The 25,431-nt window shown below is 37.4% G+C and overlaps 1 protein-coding gene across 1 annotated transcript; it reads left to right on the top strand.

The window, feature by feature from the left end:
• The first annotated feature begins 448 nt into the window (after positions 1-448).
• Positions 449-24,415, top strand: HDIP1 (HDAC and MIER1 interacting protein 1). Its single transcript, XM_087827373.1, has 4 exons — positions 449-543; positions 6,225-6,321; positions 17,636-17,818; positions 23,413-24,415. Exons 1-4 carry the CDS (start codon positions 478-480, stop codon positions 23,529-23,531), a joined length of 465 nt encoding a protein of 154 aa, XP_087683499.1. The 5' UTR covers positions 449-477; the 3' UTR covers positions 23,532-24,415.
• The last annotated feature ends 1,016 nt before the right edge of the window (positions 24,416-25,431 follow it).

The following is a 25,431-nucleotide window of genomic DNA, read 5'->3' as shown; positions in this document are numbered from 1 at the left end:
TCCCGTTCTCCTCCCCCCGCTCGGGGGGCGTGCCCAGCACCTATCTGTATTCTGTACACTTATTGGCCGAGCCAGATGCCCGTCACCATCAGGTCCCGCCCGAGCCACGCCCCCACGCCATCCTCAGAACCGGGAGAAGGCGTGGCCATTGTCTCGCTGGCTGGAGAGTCCACGCCTTCGCTTACGTGAGAATCCGGACGCGCTGCACGGCGAGTGGGAGAGCGGTCGCAGCTCCTCCGCAGCGGGCACACGCAGGTCCCGCCCCCTCGCACGCAGGCCCCGCCCCTCACACGCAGGCTCCGCCCGACCTCGCGGACGCGCGCGTACCCAGCAGCGCCTCAGTCTGGGCTACGGGACCGGGCGGGCGGAGGCCGGGCCGCTGAGGTGCGAGGGAAGGAGCCCGAGCCGCCGCCGCCGCCGCCGCCGCCGCCGCCGCTGCCGCCGCTGCCGCCGCCGCCGCCGCCGCCGGAGGGGAGCATGTCCGCGAGTCGAGCCAAGAAAGTGAAGATGGCCACCAAATCGTGCCCCGAGTGCGACCAACAGGTGGGCGGCGGGCCGGCTGGCGGGCGGGCGGCCGTTGCTGGCGGCGGTTGGCCGCGGAGAGGCCGCGTCGCCGGGTCCCGGGACGAGCCGGGAGTGTCCGGGCAGCGCAGGGAGCGGGCGGCCGCGGCGGGGCCGGCGCGCACCTGGCGGCCGTGAGACTGGCGAGTGTCCGGCCGGCGGCCGGGCGGCGCGGAAGGGGGCGTGGGCTTGTCCCGGGTCTCCGGGCCGGCTCCGGTGACAGCGGCGGGGTCGTGCCCCGGAGGGAAGGCTCTGCACGCCCCGTGCTGCCCCGCGGGGTGGCTTTGTTCCCCTCCGGCGTGTGCGGGAACCGGGCGGTCTCCGCCGGGCCCTGGGCGGACGCCCACATGTGACAAAAGGGGCCGCAGTGTAATCGTGGTATATTTCGGCGAATTCGGAGGGTTTTTTCTTCTAAATATACTTGCTATATTTTTGACGTGAATCATCGTGGATTCTTTCTTTACATTGTTTTACGTTATTGGAAAACGCCCCCCTGAAGCCCTTCCCTCCGGCGCCTCACTTCCCCCACCCCCGGTGCTCGCTGTTAAAAATTTGGCGTTTCTGCTTCCAGATTTTAAAAATATATATATGTGGTTTCGTGCATTTTAAATGACTGCTTTCTACACATAACTCACGGTGTTAGAGCTGTAATTTAAAAATTCCCATTTATTGTGTTTTAGTTTGAGCGTGCCTCATTCTTTGCCAGGATAATAGGCGTTCCTCGGCGCCTGACATTCTAATGAGTTAAAACTCTCAATTAAAACCATTCGGAGGCTCTTATTTCATGCCGGCATGCGGATCTGGGTGTGTTTTTTCTTTTCCACCGAGAGGATTTTTTCAAAATGACTACCTTTCTCCTCCCCCTTTCCTCTGTGTTTTTATTTTTTTATATTTATCAGGAGTGATTTGAAATGGCTGGAGACTTTTAATAAGCTAATTTTAGCGCATTCTTTAAGGAGCAGTCTTATAGGTTGAGCAAATCTTGTAACAGAAAATGTTGCATGTTTTATTCAATATATTTTATGGGCAGTGTGGGCAGTGGTAGAGATGCTGATCGGTTTATTGATCTTAGGAGTGTGCATTATAAAAATAATTTAGTCATGTTTTTCAACGTGAAGAGTTAAACTTCCATTCTTACTAAGAAACCATATTTGTTAAACTCTGACAAAATTGGACTTTGTGCTGTAAGTTTCTTTGCAAGGGTTTATTTCAATATTTAAATCATTTCCATTTGTTCCAATTAATAGGGCAGAAGTAGAAGGTTTACGTGGTATGTATTACACATTCCAGTTTCTGTAGGGCTCAAGTTATTGCACATCCTGACTTTGTTTTACTTGGCATAAAATAACCTTTTGGGAAAAATAACCTGCTTTTGATATCCTGGTTAAAGAAAGAAAGGATAATAAACTTGTAGGAGTCCCTGTAGCTGTTCAACAAAACGTGATCAGCATTTTATTTGTAAAGATCACATCAATTTTATTTTCTACATACAATCCCCTCTGGCTGCCATAACAAAATACCATAGATTGGGTGGTTCAAACAACAGTAATTTATTTTCTCACAGTCTGGAGGCTGGATGTCCAAGGTCTTGGCAGAGAGAGAGCTCTGTGGTGCCTCTTATAGTGGCACTAATCTCATCCTGCGGGCCTCTCATCATGACCTCACCTAATCCTAATGATCCCTTCTCCAGGTTCCCTCGTGTTGGGCTAGGGCTTCAATATGTAAATATGAGGTGGAAGGTGGGACATAATTCAGCCTATAACAAGCTACTACATAATTTTAAAACATTACCTTAGAATTTAGTTTATAAATATAAAAATAAAATCTTTAGCCCTGGCCTGTGTGGCTCAGTTGGTCGGAACGTTGTCCTGTACACCAAGGAGTAGTGGGTTCAGTTCTGGGTCAGGGCACAGACCCAGGCTGCAGGTTAGATCCCTGTCCAGTCGCCTGTGGGAGGCAAAGGATCAATGTTTCTCTCTCACATAGATGTTTCTTTCTCTCTCCCTCTCTTTCTCTCTCTCTCCCTCCCTCTCCCTCCCCCTCCCTCTCTCTCTTTCTCTCCCTCCCCCTCCCCCCTCTCTCTCCCTCTCCTTCCCCTTTCCTCTCTCTAAAAATCAAATTGAAAAATTAAAAAAAAATCTTTAAAGTTTGAGATGACCCCAATTGGATACACACACATGTTGTGTGAGTGTGTAAGTTTAAAAACAGGTACAGAGAGCAGCAAACAAGAAAGACCTAGATTTTTAGTTGCTTTTGAACATCTCTTTTAAATGCCTCTATCTGAAAATATAGCTCTGAAACATCTAAACCACAGTACTTTTCATTTTCAAGGGCGTTTCACACCCACTAAACCCAAATTACTGAGCCATTCTGTGTGTATTACTATTCATGATTCTTGCTACTTTTCTGGTATCTTTCGTGTTAATTTTTAAAAATAGAGTAGCTGGGTTTTTTTTTCATTTATAGGAAATTTTATGTGACATATAGCAAACATACGCACTATAGGTAACTTTGATTCTTTTAGCAGCAAAGAATATAAATGAGTTCTCTATAATGTGGTTATTAGAGTTTTTTAAATCAGTGAAACAATATAGGACCAGGATTTTGTTTTTTGTAGTATTTTTTGGTTTTGTGTGTGTGTGGTTTTTTTTTTTTTTTTACCTGTTTTACTTGTAAAACATACACGCAACCTATATTTTTCAAGAAATAAATTGATACACAATAAGCCATCAGTAAACAAAATTTTGGATTTTTTTTCTATTTTTAATTCCTGAAAGTGCAGCATTAGAACTTTCATTACCATTATCTTTGGCATTGCAACTGAAATTTGAAGGAATTTTAGGCTGTTTTATTTAAAATCAATATTATACTATAATTTAAAGAGATTAATTTTATTGAAGTTGTCCACCCTATGTAACAGTTCTTTTTCTAGGATTTGGGTTGTGGTGGTGGTTGGTTGTTTTTGTGTGGGGGGGGGAGGGGGTTGGGGTTTGGGGGAAGGAACTTGCTATTTTAAAAAAGGACTTTAGGGTGACTTAGCTTAGGTGCATTGAATGTTGAGCATAAAACACTTGCATTAAGGGATGAAAGTCAGCCTTTCAATTAGTCAGTGTTTGTGCATTCTTCATCCCAAAGCCAAATGTACATTTCTCATCTAACTGTAGCACTCTTTGTTAATTTTGGATGTGGGTTGATAAATTTTTTGTGTGTATCAGACAGAGACTTACATTGAAATTTACTGAATTTCAGTAACTGGAAGAAAATGCTGAGTAGCAAAGGATCTGTTGAATAAGAATATCATGTTTTCTGTGTTTTTTGCATAGTATTAATTTAAAACAATTTATATTACTGTGGATGCCCTTAATGATGTGATTAAGTGTAAAGGAAATGAGTCAGTACCTTTGTGCTTGGTTTCTATGAAGATGTGAAATTTTTAAAATGACAAACATATCTATTTTGGGCAGATTTTACACTATTAAAAAAATGTAATGTTACATTTTCTGTCATGGTTTGAAAGAGACTCATCATGTTTTTAACAAAGAAAGCTGTTAGATATATCTGGAGTTTGATTATTTTTATAGGATTTGTTAATTTTTCTTAAATTCAAGCTAGATATCATTTGTTCAGTATTTTTATGCAAAGAAAGAATTCTGCCAAAATTTTTATTTAGCTTAATTAAAATATATTTTAAAATATGAGGCATTCTGTACATACATGGATATAAAAAGTTTTATGATTGTAAATAAACTTTTAACAAGCAGAATAATGGGCAAATTAATTTATCTTACAAAGGGAATTGCAATTTTCTAATTAATTAATTCTATGAGTACTTTTTGTTGAGATTAATTTCTGGTTTTTGATTAACATGTCTTGATTCCAAGGATCATTAAGGTTAATTTAGTAAAACAGTTATTGGGGGAAATGTAAAGATTGTTTTCAATGATTTTCAAGAACATTTGACTTTTAAAAAATATTTATAGACTTGAAATGGAGAAAGAACTATTTGTATTTTACAGATTTAGAAGCAGAAGCCTGAAGAGCTTAAATGTTGTTAACTGATTGTTGTTGGCGCCAATTCAGCACCAATAGTAATCCCCAATTTGGGGTGTGGTGAAGAAAGAAACTTTATTCACTGCAAACAGCTCAATTGTGATATACAGCACAGTGTTACAGCTCAATTATGAAGTATCACAGCTGTGGAATGGCACAACTGTGAGGTGGCACTGGGGCGAGTGAGGCCCCTGTCTGGCTAGACAGCTCTGTTCTGTCCTGCTCTGCCTGCTCTTCTCTACTCCGGTGTGGGAGGCATCTTTGGCGGTTTATCTTCAGTGCTTCAGCTCCAGCCAGAACAACACAGCCTCGAATATTCAGTGGAAAGGAAAAATGCGCTCCCAGAGCTAAGCAGGGGGAGCTGACTTATGTAGCCGTGAGTCGGCGCCCCTTGTCTGTGATTGGTTCATCCTTATGCAAATAAGGACTCCAAATTTTCATAGTTTGTTCCCAAAAGCACTGTTCTGATTGGTCAGAATGGAGCCACTATGATTGGTTGGTGAAGATACTAATGGCTATGTAGCTGCTCAGCTCCAATTGTAAGGGAAAGGCTAGTCCTATTGGTTGAAACACAATTCCAGGAATTCCTTTATAAGCGCTGGCTCAGATGGCAGGAACGCAGTGTGGTTCCCTGGTTCCCTGAAGCATAGTTTGTGTGAATGGCCCCTGTGTAGAAACAACTGCTAGGCTTTGTTTTATAATCTTCAGCCCAGTTAGCCACCTGGAACCCTTCTTAGACGGTACCTTCTTTCTCAGGGTCCACATTGTTTTATCCATTGTCCTTTCTGGAGCTGAGACTATATGACCCTAGATCTCAACTACTACTTTCTCCTACCCTCTCTCTGTTTTGTTCTTAATATAATTTTGGCTCTCAAACTAGTTGTTGTAAACTATTCTTTTTTGTCATTGGTAATTGGCATCTTACCTTGTCATGTAAGAACCTGAGTCATTTTCAGTTCTTCCTTTTGCAGTGTCTGGCAGAGATCTACTTTTTCCCAGTTTCCATTCTTACTAGTGTTTCCAGTTGGGCCTTCATAATCTCATCCTGGGATTGGACTCCCCAGCCACGTTCCCTTTTCCAATTTGTTCTGTATAAACTGCTAGTCAAACTAATCTTTTAAGAAATTTTACCTTTCTTTTCCACATATTTTCCCTGGCTCTGATCCTATTATGCTTTTCTATTGGTCACTTACATCAGTACATGTTTCTCATTCATTTACTATACTGGTGGTATTGTAAAGCCTTAGGAGAGTATGGAGATGTGTAGGACACAATACCCATCTCAAATAATTTGTTTTGTTGTTTTTTTAAAAATATCTTTATTGATTTCAGGGAGAGGGAGATAGAAACATCAATGATGATAGTCATTGATCGGCTGCCTCCTGCATGCCCCCTGCTGGGTATCATTGAGCCCACAACCCGGGCTCCTGCCCTGACCTGGAATGGAACCACAACCTCCTGGATCCTAGGCCGATGCTCCACCGCTGAGCCACACCTGGCTATGATTCCTATTTTTAGTAATTTATCATTCAGTTCAGGAGACTTTGTAAATACTGAGAAGATTAACAATAGAAAAATAGTAATGATATATACTTTTCTTCTTTTTCCTACAGGTTCCTGTTGCATGTAAATCATGTCCCTGTGGTTACATATTTATTAGCAGAAAACTTTTAAATGCAAAGCACCCAGAGAAATCACCACCTTCTGCAGGTAATTGAGAGTTTATCACATTTTTAGGTTTGATGTAGAAATTTAAATTTTTTGTGAATTTGCTATTTACAGTCTTGTTGAAGTTAAAAATGAAAATCTATTGAAGTATATCTGGTTTTTATTAGCTATTGGAAGTCAGCTTATGACATTAGTTTGCTATTCATTCCATTTAAATGGTTATCCCTTATAATGCTGATAAAGCTTGTAACAGATTTTCTGTTTTTAAAGTATGGAGAGCCATTGAAAGATTTTATGCAAGGGTGTGTACCTGATTTGATTAAAAAAAAATTTAAGGTATAATTGACATTCAGTAAGTCACACTTATTTAAAGTGTACAGTTTGATAAGTTTTGTCATATGTTTACACTAATCAGTCACCACAATCAAGATAATAAACATGTCCTTCATTCCCCAAATTTTTCTAGTTCCACTTTATAGTCTTGCTACCCCCAACCCCAGATAACCGCTGATCTGTTTTATGTCACTGTGCTAGAACTTTATATAAATGGAATCATATAATACGTACTCTTTTTTGTCTGGCTTCTTCACTGAGACATAGTTTAAGACTCAGCCATGTTGTTGTATATATCAGTAAATATTAATTCCTTTTTATTGCTTTATTGTATGGATATGCCACAATTTGATATTTTGTTTACTGGTTGGTTGACATTGGATTTTCCCCCTCTCATCATGCTGGTACATTTATAACTTTAAAGTTTTTTTAAACTGGTGACTGGAAAATATAACTTGATTTTGGTGTGAATGTAATTTTTAGACATATTGGTTATTGTTTATAATTCCCTGATTTAGAAGATCTAAAAAATAATTTTGTTTGAATTTTACATTCCTATTCACCAAATTGGGTTTATTCAATGGCTATAGTTACTAAAAGGTGAAATTTTGTTGTTTATTCATTGGTAAAGTCAAAACTTCATATAGTAATGATCCTCAAATAAGAGTAGGTTGATTACAAATATGTATTGAGCACCTGCTGTATGCTAGGCACTGTTCTAAGCCTTGTGCATAAAATAATGAACTACTACCAAGGTGGGTTCACTGCTGTCATGGAGGTTACATTCTTGTGAGCAGAAGATAGACAATGAACAGATAAATGGAGAATTAGCTTATGATAAATGCTTGTAGGAAATTCAAATAGAGTGCTGTCCCAGCATGTGACTAGAGGCTACTTTTGATTGAATAGTTGGAGAAAGCCTCCCTGAGAAGTGACATTTAAGGTGAGGCTGAATAGGAACAAGGGGCTAGTCATGATCAGATCAGGAAGAACATTCTTGACAGATGAAATAGCAAATGCAAAAATTCTAAGGCTGGAAAAAGATTGGTATATTTTAGGAACAAAAAGACTAGTGTCGTTACAGTGTAGACAGAGCAGTAGAGTGTGGGAGATGAGGCCGGAGAGTTAGGCAGAGGCCAGATTAAGTAGGGCTTTGTAAACCAGAGTAACAAATTTGGATTTTGTTCTTAAAATGCTGGGAGAAACTATTGCTTCGATGTGGGATAGGGTGAGGGGAAGGTGGCATGATCGTATTAGCTGTTTAAAAAGATCATTCTGGTTGCTGTCTAGAGAATAGTTTGTGGTGGTACAAGGTGGAAGTGGACTGTTGTAGTATGTTAACTGAGTGAGGATGCTGAGTTAGACAAAGTGGTTATAGTAGAAGATGATTTAAGAATTATCGACATTATGTTTGTGAGAGATCTGTTTATCCTATTCTACATAGAGGTGGCAAGAAAGTTGTTTAATTCCATTCTACATCTGTTTAAGGTTGCTTCCTTTTATCATGAGAATAACGAGAATGGACTTAATTTATTGGTTGTTAAAGGCTGTTACTGGATTGGTTATCAAGGAGTCATCAAGAAGGTTGCTAAAAATGAATTCCTGAGTCTTACTCTCTAATAAGAGTTTGATTCAAGCATGGGAACCCTGGAATGATTCATTTAGTAGATATGCTGGGGTGGCATGTCAACTCAGTTCTGGGTCTCCAAAACGAATTCAGACATGGTTCATGCCCTTAGTGGGACAAGTGTGTTTATTCTTTTACTCAACAAGTTTTTTGACCTCCTATATACAAATGATTCAGATGAGAAACAAGGTAAGGAAGAAACATAGCAAGGACAGAGAGAAGGAACAGATGCTACAACCGTTAAGGAGACAGAATCCTTTGAACCGAAAGGAAGATTTTAGATTGGCCCCTGTATTTCTGTCTTGGATTACTGGTTAGAAAGGAAATATAAAAGGGAAGACAAGTTTTGAGGGTAAGAATTTAGTTTTGGATGTAGTTTTGAAATATCACCCATGGATTTTTTTCCCAGTTGGACATATAGTCTGAAGCTCAGGGAATAGCTTTAGCTGGAGATAAAGCCATCAGCAAATAGATGGTAGTTGACCTCATGGAAGTGGATCAACTTGTGTTAGAGAGTCTCTAGGGTAGGAAGAGGGAGTTCAAGAACTGAACTCTGGTAAATTCCAGTCTTAACGGATTGAAGTGGGTAGGGAGGTCGGTCAGCTGAGAAATGTCAGCTGTAGAACAACAGAGAGTGGTGTAACGTGAGTCATGGTGATGAGTGAGCAGCAATTCATTATTATTATATATTTGAGTGCCCTAAGGTTCTCTTGTTTAGTAAGAGTGTCGTTGTGACCTTCAAGTGAAGATGAAGGCTAGAAATCCCAGGGAAGGGGAAGAGGAAGTTGCAGAAGAAATAGGAAGAATAGTTTGAGAGGCGAGAGAAACATCAGGGATAGACTGTATGTACCATAGAAACCAAAGGTGGAAAGAGTTTTAAGAAGAAAGGTTAAGAGTATTTAAAGCCTAGAAAACAGTTTGATATAGTACAGACAGGGGGATCAGAAGACCTGGGTTCAGATGTAGACTATACTTTTGTCACTCGCTAACACGTTAACTAACCTCTGTAAGCAGCTGCTGTTTACTTGTGTATAAGAGAGATTTATAGTACCAACCTTAGAGGATTGAAGTATAGATGAGGTGCTTATGAAAATGTCTAACAGAAACAAAGCTTGGTAACATTCATTTTTACAATAAACTTTCTTAAGATTTCTTAAGATTTGCCTTGCATAATCCATAGTACGTAGGGAATTGAGAAGAGTATAATTTTAAAGCTGTAATTTACCAAGTTTTTGATGTCAATGAGATCTAGAATATTTCAGTTTAAATGAACAGAAGATTTATACAGGAAATGAGAATGGATAATATATAGTATCTGGAAAGGTAATCAACTTCACTGACAACCAGGGAAATGCAGTTAAAATAAAATACCATTTATTTTGCCCGCATTCTGACAAAAATGTTAAAGATTTCTAAGTGCTTTTAGGAGTATGGCAAAATGAGGACTCATACTAGTGGTGTGAGTGTAAGTTGGCATAGCCTTTTTGGAGGACAATCTGACAGTAGTTGTTAACCCTGTTAAATGCATATAACCTAGAATCTAGATTTCTTTATCAATAGATGTGTAGCCTAGAGATATAATTGCTTATAAAATACACAACTAAATATTTACTAGAATTTTCAGACAGCTGTTTATAATGCAAAAAGTTGTGAAGCCAGAGGTCATTAGGGGAATGGTTAATTAAGCAGGGTATATCTTTCGGGACTCAGCAGTATGTGCTAATTAGAAAGATGCAGATTTTTAGGTACTGACATGGAAAAGTTTCTAAAATACTACACCTTGCTGACCGGCCATGAGTATACACGTTTCTGTGTCTGAATGTTGCTGACCAGTCACAAGATAACTTGTATCTGCACTTATATTAATTTAAGTAATTTTAAATACCTTCTGACCAAAGTAGTTGGCCACACAGGCGAGTTCTGACTCGAAATAGCTGGTCGGCAAGGGGGTTAAGAAAAAAGTGCAGCCCAGCCGGGCATGGTTCAGCGGTTGAGCATCAACCTAGGATCCAGGAGATCATGGTTCTTTTCCCGGTCAGGTCACATGCCTGGGTTTCAGGCTCGATCCCCAGCAGGGAGTGTGCAGGAGGCAGCCGATTAATGACCACTCTCTCATCATTGATGTTTCAACTCTCTCCCTCTCTCTTCCTCTCTCTGAAATCAATAAAGATATATTTTAAAAAGAAAAAAGTGCCCAGCCGGGCGTGGCTCAGCGGTTGAGCATTGACCTAGGATCCAGCAGATCGGGGTTTGATTCCCGGTCAGGGCACATGCCCGGATTGTGAGCTGCAGCCGATCAGTGACTCTCTCATCATTGAGGTTTCTGGCTCTTGATCTCCCTCTCCCTTCCTCTCTCTCTCTAAAAAAATCAATACAAATATATTAAAAAGAAAAAAGTGCAAAACAATATTTGTATGACCTCATTTTTTTTTTAGTTTTTTTCTTATGATGAGAACTTTTAAGATTTACTCTTATCAACTTTCAAATATGCAATACAGTATTATTAACTATAGTCACCATGCTGTACATTACATCCATGACATTAATTTTATAACTAGAGTTTTTACCTTTTGGACCCCCTTCACCCATTTTATCCGGCCCCCCCCCAACCCCAACTTCTGGCAACTAGCAGTCTGTTCTATGTATCTGTGAGCTTGGGGTTTGTTTTTTTTTAAGAATCCACATAAAAGTGACATTATATGGTATTTGTCTTTCTCTGTCTTATTCACTTAGCATAATGCCCTCACGGTCTACCCATGTTTTCAGAAGTGGCAGGATTTCTTTTTTGTTGTTATTGTTAATCCTCACCCGAGGATATTTTTTCTATTGATTTTTAGCAAGAGTGGAGGGGTGGGGAGAGATACAGACACATCGATTGGTTGCAGGTTCAGTCCCCGGGGTCAGGGGTCGAACCTGCAACCCAGGTACTGCCCTTTACTGGAAATTGAACCCAAGACCCTTTGGTGCAAGGGCCAACTCTAACCATTGAGCCACACTGGCCAGGGCCTTTTTTTTTTTTTTGCTGAATAATTCTCCACATTTTCTTTTTCCTTTCATCCATCAGTGGACACTTAGGTTGCTTCCGTACCTTCGCTGTTGTAAATAATATTGCAGTGAACGTGGGAGTACATACATCTTGTTGAGTTAGTGTTTTTGTATTCATTTCATATTCGTGGGATAAATACTCAGAAGTAAATAGCTGGATCATGTGGGAATTCTGTTTCTTGTTTGTTTTTAAGACCCCACTAAATGATTTCTACATGTAGTATTAGTCAGTAAATACATAAATGGATAGATCACTAGGTAACAAGGAGGAGTCAGGAAAGACTTATTTGCATATATATGTATTTTTAAATTTTTTTTTTTTTTTTTTTAATTTTTTCCATTGCTTTTTAGAGAGAGTGGAAGGGAGGGAGAGAGAGGGAGCAGGGAGGAAAACATCGGTGTGAGAGACACACATCGATTAGTTGCCTCATGCAGGCACCCTGACCAGGGCCAAGGATCAAGCCTGCAACCAAGGTACGTGCCCTTGGCTGGAATCAAACCTGGGACCCTTCAGCCCTCTGGCCGACGCTTTAACCACTGAGCAAGACTGACCATGGCTTACTTGCATAATTTAAGATTTAAAACAAAAAAGAGACCCATCCTTATAGCTAAAATTGCAGTAATTTAAAAAGTGAAGTCAAAGCTATAAAAGATAATTTTAAGTTTCAGTGGGTTGAAATCTGTTTTTTAATTATTTGTAACTTTGTGATATTCAAGAGGAAAAGAATCTGTTAAATAGCTGTATCTAGGCGTGAACTCTTCAGAACTCAGATTTTTCATATGTACTAATCATCTTGATATCTTCATAACATACATAGAAATAGGGAGGGTAGGACACTAGAACTATATAGAAAATATATATAAAATCTGTTAGGGAAATTAAGGTTTTACAAGTTTAAAATTAATTTTGGTGAGAGGAAGAGATAATTGTTACAAGTAAAACTGCATTGCAGAAAGCTCAGTGGTCGTATGAGTACATAGAAACTTGTGACAGTCTCTCTGACACCTTCCAAAGTGAGCTAAGTATGTGGTGTTTCTTTTATCCTTTCTTGGGTGGGAGGAGTTAGTATTAAATGGAGATGAAATTTTAAAAATTAATGTCTTGTTCATGTAGGATTTCATTTCTAAGTGGAATGGTTGACTGAGAGTTGAAAACGTAGCCTTGAGATTATAGCTTAAACTGTCAATTTGAAGACATTTATTTAAAAAGAGATTAAAGTATAAAGCATCATGAAGACTGAAATTTATTTTTATAAGGGATCAGGGAAAGAAAAACAACCAGAGAAGAGAAAGAAGAAAGATAAACATACGCATAGAGGACAGAAAGCAAATGTAACCGAATGTAAACGCTTGGTGCAGTAGAGAGAGAATTGAATGTTCATTGTACTTTGTTTCCAGTGTCTTTGTAGTTCTGAAAATTTTCAAAATAAAAAGTCGGGGGGAAAAAATAAAGAGAGATTAAAGTAAATACTGTATTTCCTAAAATTGAGAGTATCTGTACTGTGGACCAAACCTTGAGTACTTGTAGTAGTTATCTGTTCAAATACTTGGTCAGTCACCAGATACTGACAAAAGCAGTTTTGGATCTTTAAATTTGGTTTTCCAGATGGGTGTTCTAGGTGGTTAGCGACATCAAGGGTGCCATTTTGAATTTAATAATCATGGACATACCTTTTAAAATGTTAATTATGAAACTTTAAAGGAAAGGTAAACTGAAATTCTAAATGATTTACAGCAGGTCCTGGAACAATGTTGTTCTGTTAAAACATTAATGAGATGCCGTAGGAAGTCCTCTTGTTTGTCAGTTAGCCTATAGTAAAATTGGGTTCCTTATACAGTGTTTTGCTTAATGTTGCAGAGCCCATTGGTGACGTTAAGTCAAAACTACTGTACTAGTTCATAAAGGCTTCCTCTAAAGTTAAGAAAAAAGATTTATAGGACAGTGAGAAGTTAGAATCGCTTGTTAGTATTTAACTGTCTCTCTCAGTGGGCTTAAGCTTTAAATTAAGCTTAGTCAGATAAATAGCAACCTGCCCATTTTTTTTCCTGGGGGAAGACAAAGGATGAAACATGTCACCCTAAGCGTATGGTTCCGATTACTTCCTAAGGTGAGTTAGCGGGCAAATGCTGGGAGATGAGCAAAGACTGTGACATTCATTTTCAGTTTAGGAGGAAAAAGGAGAAATATTGCCAGTACCTTTTATAACCCAAAGTGATCGAACATTCATTCAGTAATTAGTGATCCTCAGCTCTGGATACTTAACAACGAAGGTTTGGTTTTATTGTTTCAGAAAACATTGTTTCCTGCATGGTAATCACTTAAAGTTGCTACAAATTCCTCTATGGAACATGGCTTTTATATAGTTTTTATTTTGCCTTTTGATGAAAAAATGTACCCTTCACCTCTGTGCCTGTACTTTTGGGTTCTTAATCATATAGTTTTTATAATGATATCTATATTCACTGTTAATACCTTTTTTAATGGACTCCTCTGACTTCTAATAAAGACTGATTTTAGGTCAGCTGTCATACTATTTCTTTCCATTGTACTCCAGGGATAATCCTACTTTTTCTTATGTACCATTTTTTAAAACCCATGTGTTTTTATTTCTGGAACAGATTTTGCAGAAATTGTTTCAGACCTGGAAAATTTTTCATGGAAAACATGTGGTGGTACATGTGGAGAATGCCTTTACGTTGTACTCCCACTCAGATGTTCTCCTTCCTTGGCATGCAGTCCTTTCCAATTGAAGGCTTGAGGTTCAGCCTAGGGCAGTTTTTACGTATATTTCTTTTTTCCCCATTCTCCTTTCTTTTCCTTCTTGCACACTCATTGGATGATATATGAGGATCACTATCCACAGCAAACCTTACTGACCCTGGATTGGACAGATAGTTTACCTTCACTATTTGGTGAAGAAAGATGAAGTTGGCACCACAGGACTGGTGGTTCAATGATAGGTTCTTCTCTTACTTCCATCCTGAGAAGATGTGGCTTTTGTTCCGTTACAAGGTAGCTGCTGTACCTCCAGGCACCCCAAAAGCATTCCAAGCAGGAAGAAGAGGGAAGGATAGAGGGACAGAGGGGCATGCCAGACATGCTTATCTCCTTAAAAAACTCTTTCTGGAAACCTTCTTCATTCCACTTACATGTCATTGGCCAGAACTGAATTTCATGGCCCCTTCACCTGCAGGAGTTGTGGATGTGTATGTTTTAGTTGGCACAGTGCCCTCATGAACAGAGCAGGATTCTGTTCTGATTGAAGAGGGGGAGAATAAATAGTGGCTAGATAATTACAATATTGTTATAGATGAGCAGTATTAGGTTTCTTGGGCCTTTCTCTCACTTCTCTTCACATACTGTCTGGTATTCTCTCTTTTTGTCTTTCTGCTTTGTTCCAGAAAATTTCATTGATTTTCCTTCCTAGATCTATCTGCAGACATGTCCATTATTTAATATGTATTTGCACCTCAGTTTTTAGCAGCTCATCTTGTTTTCTACTTTCTTTTTCTTCAAATCTTATTTTTTTTATATATTTTATTGTGGTAAATTTATGTAACAAAATTTAGTATTTTGATCATTTTTAAGTGCGCAGTTCAGTGGCATTAACTACATTCATATTGTGTACTTAACCATCACTACCATCCATCCATCCATCCCCAGAACTCTTCATCTTCCCAAACGGAAACCCTGTACCTGTTAAACAATAACTCCTCATTCCGCCCCCCCACCCCCACCCCTGTGCCAGGTAACTACTATTCTCCTTTTTGTGCCTGTGAATTTGACTAGTGTAGTTACTTCCTGTAATATTTTTCCTTTTGTGTCTGGCTTATTTCAGTTAGCCTAATGTTTTTTAAGTTCATCCATGTTGTAGCACTTGTCAGAATTTTCTTCCTGAATAATATTTTGTGTATGTTTATACCACATTTTGTTTATTCATGCGTCTATGGACACTTGAGTTGCTTCTACCTTTTTTGGCTTTGTAAATAAACTGCTATGAACATGGGTGTACAAATATCTGTTAGATTCTCTATTTTTAATTCTTTTGGTTATATGCCCAGAAGTAGAATTGCTGTATCACATGGTAATTCTCTATTTAATTTTCTGAGGAATTGCCATGTTTTCCACAGTGGCTGCACCATTTTACATTCCAACAAGCAATGCATAAAGGTCCCAGTTTCTCCACATCCTCACCAACATTTGTTATTTTATGTGCTTTTGATAATAGCCATTCCCAGGAGGTATGAAGTGATCTCTTGTGATTTTGATTTGCGTTTCCATGATGAGTAGTGATGTTGAACATCTTTTCATGTGTCTATCTTCTTTGGAGATATGTCTATTCAAGTTCTTTGCCCATTTTTGAATTGGGTTGCTTTTGTTTTTTGTTGTTGAATTGTAGAAATCCTTTTTATTCTGGATATTAACCCTGCATCTGTATTTACAAATATTTTGTCCCATTCCATGAGTTGCCTTTTTACTGAGCTGATAGTTTCCTTTGACACACAAAAGTTTTTAATTTTGATAAAGTCCAAGTTGTCTATTTTTTCTTTAGTTGTCTGTACTTTTAGTGTCACATCCAAAAAAATCATTGCCAAGTCCAATGTCATGAAGGTTTTCCCTGTTTTTCCCCCTAAGTACTTTATAGTTTTAGCTGTTACATTTAGGCCTTCATTCATTGTGAGTTAATTTTCATGTATGGTATTTTGTATATGCTAGCACTTAGATTAGTTTATTTCAGGTTTAAATTGGTGATACTCTGATTTTATCATTCCTTTATTTGTAGCTGCGGTAATCTAAACTGAGAAACGTCTCTTCCATCTGTCCTTTGTTATTCAGTGAGTGGCTATTCACTAGAAAGGGCAGGATAAATGCTTTATTCTCTCCCGTTATTTAAGGTTTCAAAATAGGGAGTTTGTTCTTTAGTCTGTTCCTATCATGGCCAAGTAGTTTTTGCTTTTGTGTTTGATTTTATGTCATGTCCTCGTGATTTAAGTATATTTGGTATGTTCTAATCTATTATAGTTATTTTATTGATGCTTAAATTGTCCTATAATAGTTTGTGGGAGCCTCTTTAAGTTAGCCCTTGAGTCTTTTAACAAGACCCTGGTTGTCTTTTTCTTTAATCCTCTCCTGAGGATATGTTTTTCATTGAATTTAGAAAGAAGAGGGAGAGAATGAGAGAGGGAGAGGCACCCATGTGAGAGAGAAACATCAGTTGGTTGCTCCCATACTCACACCGACACTGGGCCAGAGATCTAACCCAAAACCTGAGTATGTGCCCTGAATGGGAATTGAACCCGCTACCTTTCATGTCCAGGACAACACTCCAAGCAACTGAGCCTCCCAGCCAAGGTGACCCTGGTGGTCTTTGATAACTTTCTTGCAGTCTGGAACAATTAAATGTTCTTCCGTCATATGGTATATGTCTAATCTGAAACCTAGAATAACTAATTCTTCAAGCATATGGTATTTGGAAATGACTATTACTTTTTTACTTTGAAATTTAAAAATATTTTACAGTAGCCTATTAAGCATACTTATTTAGTCTTTTAAATTGTTTCCTTTAGTTTTGGGGATGTGAATTTTCTTACTTGGTTTGCCTCTTCCACAGTGATTTTTTTCTTTTTTACTTTTTAGTTCAGGTATGTATTAAAGCAAATTTTTGTTTTTGCTTTCATAAAAATTTTGTTGTCTTAATTTGTTTGGAGTGAGAGGATGATTTCTTGTATTAATTAAATCACCATATTGAGTCAAGTGCCTTTGTTGCTATTCCATTTAGGGATCAGCATGTTCTTAGAATGTCAGAAATGACCTCATCGGTGGCAAAAGTGAAAACTACTTACTCTCCTAGTGTTTATATTTTCTGTGGATGCTTTCGTTTGCTTTTTATTGGTAACCTTAATATATTACAGCTAAGGTCAGTTTTGCTTCTGAATATTTGACACATTTCAATCTATAATTTGGTTAGTATTAAAAAACAATGGAATCTTTTCCCCCCTTTTCTAATACTTCACCATTTTTAGCTTGGAAGCAGAGAGGAAAAGGCAGAAAGGTCACCGTGGAATTGTGCAGATTTGTAGGGGCTAAAATTAACGGTGCCAAGTAAAGAAGCGTCATCTGTCACAAGACTCCTCCTACCTCATGTGTTAATGTGGGTGGATCATCTGAATTCCGTTGAATTTCTTTTTTTCCTGTGTGGCTGTGAGGGGCATAGATGTCATGGTTGTAGTTTAATAAAATTTGCCAGGCAGCAAACTCTAGTGCTTTTAGAAAGAAAAAAAGACAGTGAGAACTTGGGCAAACAGGTCTTGCTAAGCCCTAAAATATATCACTTTTATTCATCCATACAGAAAACAAGCATGAGGCCAAGAGGAGGCGCACAGAGAGAGTTAGGAGAGAGAAGATTAATTCTACAGGAAATAAGGATTTAGAAAACAGAAAGAGGTCTCGAAGTAACAGCCATTCAGATCATATCAGACGAGGAAGAGGAAGACCTAAAAGTGCATCTGCCAAAAAACATGAGGAAGAAAGAGGTATGAATAAATCCAAGCAGTGTGTTTCCAAGTCCTGCATTCTCTGAGGTCTTAATTAGAGGACAGCAAAGAAAGTGTTTGGCAAGCATTGAACTCCTGGACTTACATCACTACTCATATTTTAGTTTGAAAGCATTTCCTCTAAGGTAGATGATTGTTAAAAAAACAAACAAATTTAACTCTTACTGAAAAACTAAAGGCTTAAATTAGGTAACATTCACCTTGCTATAAATTGATGATAGTAGAGTTCAGAGATAAATAATGTGTATGTGACATCCTGGAGAAGCCTTTTCAAGCAGTTGTACTTTTTTGTACTCTTTTTTTTTTTTTTTTTAAAGATAAATCTAGGTTCTGTTAACACTTATTTCAACTGTTATACTACGCATTTTAAAAATTTACTATTGAAAGTATTCTTCAGTATGAATTTTTAAATTGCTCATTGTGTGCCTCCCTATTTTCAGGCAGCTGTTGGATAGTTAGGTGAATCCTTGATCCAAAACATATGTATATTTCTCCTTACAGATCTCCTTTTTTCAGATAAATAGTGTGTCTACCAGTAACTTGTGGGTTTTTTTTTAATTAAAAAAAAAATTATTGATTTGGGAGAGAGAAAGAGAGAGAGGCATCAATTTGCTGTTCCACGTATTCATGCGTTCATTGGTTGATCCTTGTATGTGCCCTGATGGGGGATCAAACCTACAACCTTGGTGTATGGAATGATACCCAAACCAGCTGACGTGTTTTTAACCATTAACTAAAATGAGCTTCCCTTTTTCTCTGATTTATACTACTTTTAAAAAAACCTTTTTATCATGGAAAATGTCAGTGATTACACAAGAGTAGAGACAATAGTGTAGTGAATCCCCATATGCCCATAACTATCTTTTTTTAAATTGAGGTTTTCAAGCTAGTAGGTTAATGGAAAAAAGGGATAGTTGCTCTTTATAATTCTTTAAAAACCTCTCAAAATAATTTCATCTTCAGTGAAATGTCTTTATAATTTCTTATGTTATTTGTGAGTTATGTGCTACTTTTTCAGGTGTTCATTCTTAGGTATGCAAGTATTCAAGCATAAGTGTGTATCTCAATTTTTGTCAAAGTAAAGATTTAATATTGTGTGGCTAAAACAATAAGATTTATATTGTGCTTGACTGTATTTTACGAAGACTGTACTTAGATATCATTAATTCCTTGGGTAATTTTATTGCTTTTTCTCTTTCCTTCTGTTACTCTCTTCCAGAGAGTTTGAGTTACTTCCTCAATTTGAATGTGTTGCTTTAACAGTGGGATGATCAGAAAAATCTGTGCTAAAGACTGTTTCAGAAGGGAAACTAGGTAAAGAAAAGTCAACAGAAAAAAGAAGAGAGGAAAATACTGCTTGGCCTAGAAAACAGAACATTCTTTTCAGTTGAAGTAAAGGGAATATAACCAAAGAATGGAGAAGGAATGCTTCCGGTGGAGGGTGAGAGGAGCGGAGAGAACAGACAGTGACAGTCTTGGTCAGGGAATGGAGTCCGTATTGTACTTGTACTCTGTGTATGCAGGTTTGAACTTTTATTTCAGGTGAACTTGAAGAAAGAAGCATTTATTTGGCTATACATTTTTTCCAGCTTATTAGAAAAAAGTTTTAGGAAAGTTATTTCTAGAGTAAAATATGTTTTAATTTATTTGCTTTTAATACAAACAGGAAAGTGCTCAAAGGAACTTTTGTAGAATAAACAAATCTTTTAATGTAGACCCGGGGGTGAGGGGTGTGATCAGCAATCTTTTTCTGTAAAGAGCCAGCTATATATTTTCGGCTTTGTGGGCCATGCAGTCTCTGTCACAGCTACTCTGCTCTGTCATTGTAGCTGGAAAACAGCCACAGACAGTATGTAAATGAATGGGCATGGCTGTCTTCCAGTTAGACTTTATAAAAACAGGTAATGGGCCAGATTTGGTCCCCTAGGCTGTATTTTGCTAACTCTTGAGACAGACCCAAGTTCTCTAAATATAATAGAGAGGAAATACGACTTTTGAACTATCTGTATATTTTAGACTTCTTTGATATGCTTCTTAGTGTTAAGTAGCTATTTAATTTAGTTTTTATTGACTCCTTGCTCATAGGGCACTTGAAAAAGTTGAAGTAAGGTTTACCATTATTTTAATAAGGACAACCTGACTGTGTCTAAAAACACATTTTAAATTGACTTTCTTGTTTTCTATATTTTGAAAAAGAATAGGAAGAAGAAAGAATAGAAAACAAAAGCTTGTTAGGCAACTAGATAACAATGTATCTTTATAAAATCATAAAAACAAACCATTGAACTTAACAATTTTTGGTTGGTTTAAGATAAGTCTTCATTTTATATGTGGGGAGTCTGATTACTCTAGATATTAGTAATGTAGTGACATTTTTTACTAAAATATATTGGGCAATTCTGAATATCTTATTAATGAGCATATAGAATTCCTGTAGACTTCATGTTAAAGATGGTGGCTTGAATAAACACATTTAGCTTTACACCCTCCCCAAGTCCTAGTAAAAGGGTATTTTCTAAAACAGTAAAATCCTACAAGGACAAGGAATGGGAGAAACAGCAAAATTCTAGAAAATGATAACTGCTTTAGCACACCTATGAAACCTAAATTGTAAGCTCCTTTGGGGAAAGCTAAGAAAGAAACTGATACTTATTACACAACTGCCTTCAGATGAGGAATTTGTGCGTCAGTCATGTCCTGTTAAGGCTGTTTCCCTCGTCATCCCCTCTCTCCAGGTTTATTCTTTGAAAAAAATTGAACCAAAGAGAGTCTCCGGTCTAGGCAACACCAGGCTTCATTGAGGGCAGGGGTACTATAATAAGATCAGGAAGACTAGGTAAAATTTGGAGATGGTAAATATTGATTCTACAGGTCAGGCTTATATCTTCCAGGTAAGAGATTAGAACTTTCTTCTCTTGGGATACTGAAGAGCCCAAGAGAAAAGGCCTAAAATAAAGATATTTTCATTAAGGATCGCACAAAGAAATCACCCAGTCAGATCATCCTAAAGTGATGACCACAGTCAGGCTCCACATGTGTTGCAGGAGCTAATCATCTTTTTTGGTACCACTCCTAAAAATGAGCATATTACTAAGAATTACCCAGCTATATGGAAGAAAGCATCTAGTATGAAAGGCTAAGACCAAATCAACAAGGAAAGAAAAACCCTCGATAAAACTCATTTTTCCAGGAAGAAGAAAAAATTAAGACTATCATAAATATTCTTAGTAAAATTGTAGTCATAAAACTAGAACAAGATGATATTTAAAAGGAAATTGCAGATGTCAAAAAATACCTGGAAAATGAACTTTAAAGTATGAACGTTATGATTTGCAGAAATGAGAAACCACAACAGAAGGCTTATAAACAAAATTGAGGAAATGTACCAGAATGTAGAGCAATAGGAAAGAGATGAAAAAATAGAATGGGAAAGATAAATTCAGAGGACCAGTTTGAAGTCAAAATCTATAAGTAATTGACATTACAGAAAAAGAACATAGAAGATGGGAGAAGGAAGTCATCAGTGAAATAATTCAAGTTTTCCCAAACCTGAAGAACTTTGAGTTTCCATATTGAAGTGGCCCACCAAATTCCCAGTAGATGATTAAAAGTAGAGTTCTGCCAAAGCATATTATCATAAATCACATCTCTTTGGTTAAAGGGAATCCTTCAAGTGTTCAGAGAAAAAAGACAACGGAATGAAAATGGTATTAGAATTAATACAGTGGAACAAACTATTCATATATGAACAGCATCAATGAATTTCGAGAACATGTTAAACAAAAGAAGCTAGACACGAAACAGTACATCCTATATGATGCCATTTATATGAAGTTCAAGAACAGGCAAAATGAATCTATTGCTGGTGGGGTGGGGAGGGATTTATGGGAAAGGAATGAGGAATTTTCTGTATCTTGATTGTGGTGTGGGTTACGTGGGTGTATGTTTGTCACAATTCCTCCAATTATACACTTAAAGTCTGTGTATTTCACTGTAAATTTAGCAATAATTTTTTTAAAACGATAAAAAAGGGTATTGGGTTTTTTGAACAGCAGCACCAGTTGATGGAAGACAGTTTTTTGCCTTTGCAATACTGAGAGGAAGTCTACGAGTCTGTCAACCACACTGAATTAGTGTGAAGGTAGACTAAAGACGTATTCTGACATTCAGGGTGTCAAATATGTGCTTCCTGTACTCCCTTTCTCAGGAAGCCACTGCAAGATCCGTGCAATTAAAATGAGGACATGAACCAAGAAAGTATCCTGGGATGTGGGACACAGGGTCCAACTTGAGAGAGAGAGCTGAGGAGAATCTCCAGGATGATGTTGGAGAGAGGTCTCAAGATGACAGTTGTGCAATCAGTAGGCCTAGAAAGCAGCCATTTCAGATTGGACCAGGCAGACGAACTGGAGAGATTTCTTCAAGAAGAAAAATTGATATACCTAATATGTATAAACATTCTGAACATTTTATACAACTAGGAGAGAGTTTGGGTTTAATTAGTAATGAAAATTAAGCAGACGGAAAAAGAGAATCTTTTCAGGGGAGACAATGTACACAAAAAGTGAAATCATTTACATAGGATAATGTAAACATTGAAGAGTAATCTCACCAACTTGTGAGATAACTATAATGGGAAGATGGGAGGGAAGCGTGTGGTGGGGGCAAGAGATGGAAAACAATAAAATTCTTTCCACCTTGGAAAGTGAGTTAATAATGCCTAAAACAAAGAAACAAAAAACAACAAGAAGTAGCATCATTGTAAAAATGTTCCTTAGAGATAGAGAGGTAAAAACAAAAAGGAACAACTGAAAAAAAAAATCTGATTGCATCTGGAGAGTGGGAAATGTGCACAGGAAAGGAGGACTTCTGTTTTTGGTAACCAGTTATGTAAAAATGATTTGACTCTACAGTATATGCGTGTTTAACTTGGATTAAAGAGCAAGACAGTAACAACATAAAAAACAGACAAAAGAATCATGTTGAGCTTGAAAAAAATTGGGGAGAATATAAACAAACATTCACTGTGAGTTTAGCTGGCTTATGAGATAGGTGGTTTCTTTTTTGTCCATCTGTTTTAAAAATTTTCTACCATGAACTTGGATTACGTTTGTAATCAGGAAGGGAAAAGTAGAAATAAATGTTGGTTATTCTTATATTCAGTAGCAAGGCTAAGTTGAAGAAGTTAATATATTCATAAAGGCACTATTGATGTTCAAGGACTATCTTTAGGATGAGAAAATTCATTTTGGTAGAGTCAGTTGGCTCATACTAGTGAGGAGAAAGGAATATTTGAGATTCTTACAGAAATGATGTAGATATTAGAAGGTATATAGAAATGTATATAATCTCTCCATTTAGTCTTTAGAATATAGTTCATGACATTTCAGTAACTCCTTTGTAATTTAAAAAAAATTTCAGTTCAATAGCATAATAGTTTGTAATATTTAATGTACATTGTAGTATCACGTGTAATACTGTCATTTAAAGAAATACTTGAAAGCTTTACATTTTTAAACAAAAATACTGCATATACTGCCTTTATATTAAGCTTTCCCTTTTTCTTTTAACAGAAAAACAGGAAAAGGAAATTGACATCTATGCTAACCTCTCTGATGAAAAGGCTTTTGTGTTTTCAGTCGCCTTGGCAGAAATAAATAGAAAAATTATCAATCAAAGACTTATTCTCTGATATTTGTCTGCAGAACGTGTTGAAACTTTCTTCGGGATTGCATCAGCAGATTCTCAAACAGCTGTGGACTCTCAGGAGCATTCTGACGGCATTAGTAAGGGCCAGTGATGGTTTCCTCTGTCATGGAGCCTGTGCCACATTGGGAGCAAAGCTGTAGGCTTGGACTGTTCTGGGATTTCATTGATTCCCAAGGAGTATTGTCAGTTGTGTTTGGGATATAAGTGTATTTACAAAAAATAAAAAAGCTGGATGACTGTTAAACGTTAAAGGGGTAGGGATGGGAGCAGAAATATGAAAACTAGGGAAATAAAAAGCTTGATAATTTTCAGGTTTGCCACCAGAGATGCAATATTTTAAATACTTTGAGAAAGAATGACTTTTAAAAATATATATTTGAGATTTTCAGCATTAATGGATTGCATATATACAGTTCAGTTACTTTTAACAAATTGGCAATTGGTATTTTATTCAATGGGGAATTAATATAAATTGTAAATTTTGTCTTAAATTGATTTTTTCTTGGCCTTTATTTTTATGACATAAGGTATGAGTTATATTTTGGGAGATACTTTCTAGACAGTTTGGAAGTTTGGGTGCTATATTAAGAAAACATTTAAGGATATATGATACTTCAGATATAAACACCTTGTTTTCTTGAATGTAATTTATTTATTGGTTATTAAACAAAAACAAAAACACTTTTCTGCTCTCAAGATGGTGCCTGTTAACCTAAACATTAAATATATTTATTACATGCAAAATATTTCTTATCCACTTTTAAGCAGTAATGTTTTATCTGAATGGATGTTCATTTATACATCCTGATAATTATTTAAATTGTTACTTAACCTCTGAAAAAAAATAAACCTTAATATTTAAACTAATAGATTAGCGTTACAAGCTTTTTGTTCTAGTGAAGTTTGTGAAAATATTTAAATTCTTAACTTTTCTAGTATTAAATGATAACCATTTATAGTTGCTTTCCTTTATATTAAATGCTTTTATAGTTTTGCATAGTGACTTAATAGTTTTGCATATTGATTTAATTTTTGCATATACAAGAACTTTTCCTATTTTAAACCTAACCCCCTGGGCCAAATCTGTTTGGAAGTCCTAAAGCCTAATTAAGGAAGGTAGTCATTAGACTTAGCCTTAAGAGAATTTCTCTTCCAGTTGCAACAATAGCTTTGTCAGCTCTGTCCTGCATCTCCCAGCACCTCCCCAAAGAGGTTGACGGGTTTGTCCTGTTTTGTTTTTCCTACTTTATTTAAATGGTAGCCAGCAGAGGGAGCTTAAGAGGTACTCTAGCTAGGACGTAGAATTTTCCTAAGAATTCCTTTTCCGTCAACCCCCATATTTATCTGCAAATACTAGTACAATTTTCTTGTATGCATTTTAAGCCCTAGTAATAAAGTTTATTCCTGAGAATACTAATGTGATTTTATCTTTGAAATATAAGAAAACTATTTCTTTTTGAGAAAAAAAATCATAAAGATGGTTAATATCTAAAAATGCCATGAACAAATATATGTCCTTAGAGAAAGCAAGAACAGCTTGTTGACTAGGCATCTCTTTAAAGAATTATTGATGTCAGAGTCTATCCCTTTAAAGCTGAAGACCCTTCGAAGAAAGTCATGTTAAAATAGTCACTGGATAAGGGAGGAGAATGGTGACTAGGCTGGAGCTTGCCATGTAGAAAAGTAATTTATTTCAGATTGCTCATGATGTTAAATCATTGACTTATTTTAAAAGTTCTTTGACAAGGGGACAAATTAGCCTCCCCTATTTGTGATGTAACCTAGTGAACCAATTTCTTTCCCTCTAGGTGACTAAGGCTCTGGAAAAGCCTTTTCCTGTAGGGAGTAGGCTTTTGTCTGAAAGGAGATCTGGGTGTATTTCA

Source organism: Miniopterus natalensis, chromosome 18, assembly GCF_054644295.1.
Source record: "Miniopterus natalensis isolate mMinNat1 chromosome 18, mMinNat1.hap1, whole genome shotgun sequence".
In the NCBI taxonomy this organism is placed as follows: Eukaryota; Metazoa; Chordata; class Mammalia; order Chiroptera; family Miniopteridae; genus Miniopterus; species Miniopterus natalensis.
The sequence above is the reverse complement of the archived record's forward strand: the minus strand, read 5'-3'. Positions and strand labels throughout refer to the sequence as shown.